This window comes from Sinocyclocheilus rhinocerous, unplaced genomic scaffold (assembly GCF_001515625.1).
Source record: "Sinocyclocheilus rhinocerous isolate Xijiao unplaced genomic scaffold, SAMN03320098_v1.1 scaffold45, whole genome shotgun sequence".
Classification (NCBI taxonomy): domain Eukaryota; kingdom Metazoa; phylum Chordata; class Actinopteri; order Cypriniformes; family Cyprinidae; genus Sinocyclocheilus; species Sinocyclocheilus rhinocerous.
Genome location: NW_015632734.1, coordinates 1,460,535 through 1,468,139, shown reverse-complemented (window position 1 = coordinate 1,468,139; position 7,605 = coordinate 1,460,535). Strand labels below are relative to the sequence as shown.

Sequence of the window (7,605 nt, the reverse complement as noted above, 5' to 3'; positions counted from 1 at the left end):
TATTTATTTGCTTATAAACCTGTTACAATAAATGATCATTCGAACCGCGTCACGCGCACCTTTAACGACGAAGGCGCAAACCACTTTTTGATGAATGACTTTCTGGAGCAGAGAGGATGCGCGGGCCATTTTGAGCAGTCATTCGTTGCCCGCACTGGCATTCCTCTGTTTTTTTGCTTCCAGCTCATAAAGGTGTTATATTATTTAGAGGCGGTAGCTGAGCTGAATGCGGATTAGATCCGCCACCAGTCATCGGAGCACCAGCCCTGGGACTTTGGATTTTTTCTGCACGACTTCATGATGGAGAGGATAAGAAAAGAAATGATTCTGATGGAAAGGGGACTACACAGTCCAGTGGCAGGAAAGAGGCTCTCCAACCTCTCTGACTCGGCCGGGAACGCGGTGCTTGAGGCCCTGGAAAATCCTCAGCACGCAGGTCGCCTCAGCCCGAGAATAACTTCCGCCTCGCTGCATGGCAGTCTCGGGGATATTCCCACCAAAGGCAAGTTCGAAATCGACAGCTTATTCGGAGCCCACCACGGCGACAATACCTCCTCCACAGAAGTGTCGTCCTCCGAAAGCAGGAAGAAAATAAACCTGTACCCTGAAGTTTCTCCTGACTCCGATATGAACAGCGATGTGGAAGTGGGTTGCCCGTCTCATCGCTCACCGGGCAGCATCAGCCAACAGAAGGAAAACAATAGCAAAGGTAAACAATTTGCATGGAAACTTTGATCAAGTCGTTTATAAATTTGCTCAAATGCTAATTTGAGTGGGCATCACACAGTTTCAAATATAGCTCTCATTGGAATTATTATTATTTTTAATTATTATTTTTCAAATGCAGGTTTTCTTATGTTATGTTATATTTTATGGTAGCATTTTCCCAAAGACTTTTTGTAAGCTTGCAAGTCTTTTACCGTTGCCTTAAACGAATTAAATTATATCTGTGATTGCATTGTGTGCCCTGCATAAATTTTGCAGTGTTAAAATTATATATATAAACCAGTGGATACGTTTGTCTTTAATTGTTGATGCTCTGAGGCTTTTATTTTTTATTTAAAATCATTTTGATTGGAAAAAATAAAGTTAAATGTAATCCCAACATGTTTCAGCTGAATTGCATTTATACATTTATAAATACAATCACACATATTATTTTACGTGCTTGTGTATTTTATTTTAATGCACAAATCAAAGTGATAAAAATACCGGGCCGTGCTCATGTCTCAGCTGCCACAGCAGTCAGGCCGCCAGCGCACTGGGCTCCAGGAGCACCAGCTCTGATTTCACCTGCACAGCGACAGGGCAGAGGTCCGAGAGCGGATTTTTGCCATACTCGGCAGCAGTTCTCAGCAAAACTGCGGTGCCCTCACCGGACCAGAGAGAAGAAAGCGCGCTCAATAGATAGCTTAGAACTGGCATACACTCCTTCATTTGAAGCACATGCAATTATTATTATTATTATTTTTAAATTGAGGGACAGCATTTCAATTCCAGTAAGGCCTGTAACGCCCAGAATTATATTAAGAAAAATATTTAAAATACACTGTTATTGAAATCGAAGGCCTTTTAAAACATGTTACAACGCAGTATTAAAACAGTGCGTTACAGAATGAGCAAAACGGTCATTTTTTTATTTGATTTTTAAATATGAGTAGGTTTATTATTATTATAGTAGGCCTAATTATTTTATTTATTCTTATTTATTCTTATTATTATTATTTATTACAACTGTATGCATATATTCTTTTCGATTAGACTGGACCACAGTAAAGAGAATATACACTGGTTGTGCCACTTTAGGATCGGTTAAGGGACCAGGCGTAAGATAATGATGCTATTCTGAAAGTGCTGCTGCTCGAGGGACTCTCCCTGATCTAGGAGTGTGGCGCATAAAACCTGCACTACTGCTACAATGTCAATTCTGCTGTTAATAATGTGAAGATTATGACGAAAATTGCCAATCATGTACCTTGATGGACCTCCTTTGAATGTGGAAATGTAAGAAAGTTCCCGTTCCGAGACTCGCTGTCAAAGCATAACAACCCGCTGTGGGAAGTCATTAGACAAGATAGATAAAAGACCTTGAGCATTTCGCATTGTTATTGGTGTGTAGATTGTACAGTATTAAACGTGGTATTCGTTACCTGAGAATTCTTTTTTTATTATTAAAAAAAAAAAAAAGAAAATCCCCTTTCCACCGAGTCCTATTTCCAATCTTCTTATTGGAACGTTGGTCGGCCTGGGTAGACTTTTTTTCTCAGAGATGTTCCGCTGATGCGAGCAGTCTCATTAAATCCAAACCGATATTTCCATAATACTCCCAGTAGAGACTCTTCACTCACAATATAATGGGATTATCCACACAACCCCAAACTTCAGACAAATTGCTCATGCATTTCTGTCTGCATACATATATATATTTTTTTTGTCACTGGGCGGAATTCTGCCTTACATAAAACCACATTTTAAAAATAGCAAAATAGCACTTGTACAGCTCAAATGGTGAGATATTTTGTCATAACACGCATAGTCACGTTTAAATTGTATTAAACCAAAATTTTGACTTTCACTCGAAATTATTATTGTTTTTACATTTTTTTTTTAAATTATTATTTAATTTATGTGACTGGCTGGATATTTATCTAATGTAGGATTACACAATTGTTTTAGGTACTTAAACAATCTGACATGAATTCACCAGACTACAGAACGATTTTAAAAAAGAAGAAATATTAGGCCTGAAATCATGTTGAAAGCAAAAATTATCACTCATTGTATATAAAGCACATTACATTGCTGTTTCCATTTCAAATAAAATAAAAAAATAAAATAAAATGAAATAAAAACAAAACAAAACAAACAAACAGATTTTTTTTTTTTTATATTACTGAGTTGTTGCGCGGGGCTGGCTGCCTTCTGTTCAATAAATGACATACTAAAATCCCAGTGTTTTGCTCCTCTCCCAAGGGTTGCCGTTGATACACGACTCTGTACATTACGTCTCTGTATTTTACATATTGCCGACTGTATGAATTTTCATATTTTCACTTGATAAAAATGTGCAATATAAAAATGTATATTATGTTATTTATTGATGGTGTTGTTCTTGGAAAATAAATATTTAAAACGCAAATTTTAATATCGTTATCATTGTGCACGTTGCAAATAGCTAATTGCAGTTTTAACTGAAAGCATCAAAGTCGAGCAAATTCAAAATCAGATGTAACAGATGTGGCCTAACAACGTTTGATTCACAAATGTCCACTTCACCCACCTTTTTATTACTTAACTTTATAATTTAGTTTTTTTTGTCCCGTCTAAATTCGGAACAATAATAAATACACGTAAATTCAATGTATTGTTAGTACATTTTTCACGGAGGTCTTTTGATCTTCCTTTTAAAATCAATATTTCAATGAAACAAAAAAATCCAATAGTGTGAAGCGTTCCTGCTCTGTTAACACATTTGTTTTTTTCCTTGGTGAGAAAGTGAGTCTGGCATTAATTAAAACGACACTAAAACTATAGGGAATATGGAGTCTGCGATCACGGGTCATTCCGGCCCTATAATTTACCATTATTTTTACATTACCTCTAAATGATACAAGCTGATACTGTCGTTAATTGCAGCCTGGTTAAATATATACCGGAATATTCCCGGGGGACTTTGAGATAAGTTGCTTTCTTTTTGAACGTCCCCATTAAAGAAATGCGATTAGAGGCGCAGCAAGAGTGTGATGTATCGCCATGTTTCGTTATGCTCTTTACTAAGGCGAGGGTTACAACCCATACAACAAAGGCATTGAGATCGACAGGCAAACACACGTACCGTAAACGCATTATAATACACTCTAAAAAATGCTGGGTTGTTTCAACCCAACTTTGGGTCAAATATGGACTAACCCAACTTTTGGGTTAAAAATTTAATGTAAAAATTTTACCCAACGGCTGGGTTAGTCCATATTCATTCCGTCTTACTTGTATTAATTAACCATAAAGTTAACCCTTTGTCTGACTGACGACATTTTCAAATGAAGTAGCCTAATGAACGAGTTTCATTTTAGCAGTACGCATCCTTTCATCGCCAAACAGACCTACAGACCGTCATTACAGCAAAGCCATGAGTTCAACGTGCAGGGCGCCATGAGTATAGCCTTTTTTTTTTTGTCGCAATAATAACGAAGGATTGTTTTTAATTACATTCGATTAAATGAACTGCGAATTGTGGAAAGTTCGTGCAAACGACAGTCAGGGTAAGGTCAAACGGTATCGCGCAAATCTCGCAGAGGCTCGCGCAACTGAGGCTTGAATGGCTACTTGCGAATCATTTTGCTTTCCTGAAATGACATCACACTTTCGCGGATTTATCGGATTTCTGAGAAATAATATAATTATTGTACCCTATACTGGCACCTCATTATATTAAACACGTAGAGATATTGTTGCACTGTAATGTTCTTGACAGCTGTTACTCTACAAGAAGTGCAGCAGCTTTGCGCGCTAATTCATGAGCAGTCTGTCAGTCTCGCTGTTAGTTTCCATCTTACTGAAACAAGAGAGTGCAGTCTCTTGCTTTAAATGAGTCCCATTGACAGTGGTCAATGATATGTATGTAAATACTCACAAATATTTACAATACGTGATCATTTTTGCAGATTTCCAGGGGATGTAGTTTTGCTTCAAAGTGAAATGACCAAATGCTTTATATCACACAATTTTAATCAATATTCATACTGAAAATAAACAGACCCCCTATTAGAGAAAATATTGATATTGAATCTGAGATGTCTGAATCAGCTCTAATTAGTCACAGCAAATAATAACTTTTTTGAAGGCATTACAACGTGTATTGGGTTGAGTAAAACTACAAAGCAAACTGTATATTTGAACTCCATAATAAGCAATAGAAAACAGAGTCCCATTGCCTATACAATACAACATACTTCTGAAGTGTGCATCTTTCAAAGAACGACAAACTGTGTGTGTGTGTGTGTGTGTGTGTGTAATTTGCTATCAGTGTGTTTACTTTGCTAAAATATTGAATGATAATGAATGAAGATAATCTCTTAATGAAGATGCTGCAGCTCATTTACAATTACATTATTTAGTATTAAACACTACTCAGTGATGATTTTAGAAACAAATGGACATAAGAAAAGTCATAATAAAAAGATGCATGCACTCAGTCTGCCTTTAATGTATCTTTTATAGATTTTATGTATTGTGGGGGCAAGTGGTGGGCAATACAGCAACCCCCACTACCAGAGGATAATAACCTAAGCTTGTACAAATACACAAGCCAATAAAATATTGTTTGTGGCTCCACAATGACAGTATATCTTACAAGAATAGTTCACCCAAAAAGGAAAATTCATTTACTTACCCTTTACTTTACATGTACTTAAGAATTTTGGCAACCAAACAGTTTTTGGTTACAATTGACTATTGAAAACTCAAAATATCTTAAAAAGCATAATAATCAAGGTCTTGTTTTTAGATCATGTTCACTTCTGATCCAGTGACATAGAAACATATTGTACATCTGGTTCCATTAACTTATGGAAGATGTATTATTACCTTACAGCCATATACATGCTAAAGCTCCTCATCATGTAATCAAGGTCTTGTTTTTAGTTACAAAAACAGTTTTAACAGTTCAGTTAGGTTCACACTGAACCTAAATAGTGCACTGGATTTAATCTACTCACACTGTGTTGTGAAAGTTATACATTTATAAATTCAGTTGCTGTCCATGGTGCTGATCTTTACTATTCCAGCTGAGGCAGTATGGTCGTTCTAGCACTCATGCTAGGTCTAGATTTCATGCTGAATGCCCCATCCTCTCTCCATTTCAGAGTTATCAGATTCCAAAGAGAGAGCACCAATCATCAGAAGCATTGGCAGTTTTCTCACAAAATATTTGCTGTGCTTTTGTAACATGAAGTCTTGAAATGGTCTCGTGTAATATTCACTGATAGCTACCTTTTTATTTTAAAATAAAATGTCAGATCAGTACTCTGCAAAGTGCTAAATGGGATAATATAGCTTTTGTTATATTTCAGGCCAGTTTAATTTAAGACATCCATTTAGCCAAATTAATTACAAATTGGGATGTTGTAAAAATGAATAAATCAATGCATGACAGAGACCATGCACTACTTAAACATCTCAAAACAAAATTAATTGGATTAACCAATAATCCTGTAATATAATTATTATTCAATGGTAAAGTTATGCACATTCTAACCCTCTATAATAATGGCAAAACATACATTCCTGATGTATGTTTCTGATTTGTCAGCTCTGAGCAGCTGACAGAAATAATAACCTAAAAATGTGCTTGATTCATTTGAAGTTAAAAATAGTATGTAACATCACTGAACCAACAACAACAACAACAACAAAAACAACAACAACAACAACAACAAACATTAGGTTACATCAACCAAACTAAATGTAAGTGTTATGAATAAATAATTTCTTAATGAAACAAAGGCAGGTTACCACTGTTTACTGTGTACATTAAAAAAAAAAACCGTTTTAACCTAAAAATGTGCCTTATTTGTTTAAAAATTTAAATTTCTTAATTGATATTTAACCACACTGAACCTAAATAGGCATATTTATATAGTTACATCAGCAAAACTACATTTGAGGGTAAGATTATGTTGAAATAGCCTTTAATATGCCCTATAAGCTTTGTTTCTCTACAAGGACATAACACTTTCTTCTCATCATGTTATACAGCACCTAAACAAAGACAACCATCACTATTATATATTGACATTCAAGCCTTTTTTAAAATTATTTATTTTGGAATGGTAATTAATGGAACTGACAAACCTAGTATAGGCTAATTTTCTTAAGCTACATAAAAAAATAACCAAACTGCTCATCACATATTTGCACTGTACATTTCACCACCTCATGCAGACCTTTCGAGTTCTACTTTTCTCCAGAAAGTAGGCATGCTATAAAAAAATAAGCCATATAAGTCATAAAGAATAGTGACTTACTGAACAGCTGTCCAGTGTCTGTTTTCATTGTGTGAACACATAAACAGTTGTATGAATTGTGAGTTGTGTCTCTTTGCCAGTTTACACGTAGGCTACTGTAGTAAAAACAATAATCAGAATAATACATTGCTATGTAAATTGTACTGTCCCGTTACCTTAATCCGAATAAATTTATGTTATGTATGGCACAAAGCCAACTACTGGTACTGTCAAGAGCATAAAAGTCTATTCATACCATAAAGTGTGTTACTGATTGGACATTCATTCATATTTTTTAATTGATTATAGGCTACTATTTTAATGTCATTATTTTAAATAAACATTGTTCAGACTATAAGTCATGTAGGAAATGTGAATGCAACATTTCTATTAGCACATTTTCTATAAACATTTTTAACACAATGTAACGTTTACAAATACAGTAACAGCAGATTTTCTATTTTATATTATAGAATTATTTCACCCAAAACACTCAATATAAGCAAAATATATATACCTTTTTGAAATAAATCATTTGTTTCCGCCGTGACGTAAACTCTTCAGAAGCACGGCGTCAAGTTCGTTCTATTTTCCCGCGCTTTGA

The 7,605-nt window shown here is 35.3% G+C and overlaps 1 protein-coding gene across 1 annotated transcript; it reads left to right on the top strand.

Moving 5' to 3' along the window:
• Window positions 1–297: 297 nt before the first annotated feature.
• Window positions 298–1,411, top strand: LOC107742978 (homeobox even-skipped homolog protein 2-like). Its single transcript, XM_016556067.1, has 3 exons — window positions 298–709; window positions 893–899; window positions 1,201–1,411. Exons 1-3 carry the CDS (start codon window positions 298–300, stop codon window positions 1,409–1,411), a joined length of 630 nt encoding a protein of 209 aa, XP_016411553.1.
• Window positions 1,412–7,605: the final 6,194 nt, after the last annotated feature.

What these genes read in the sequence shown, in the direction of transcription:
- LOC107742978 (XM_016556067.1), top strand. Translation starts at nt 298, where the DNA reads ATGATGGAGAGGATAAGAAAAGAAATGATTCTGATGGAAAGGGGACTA.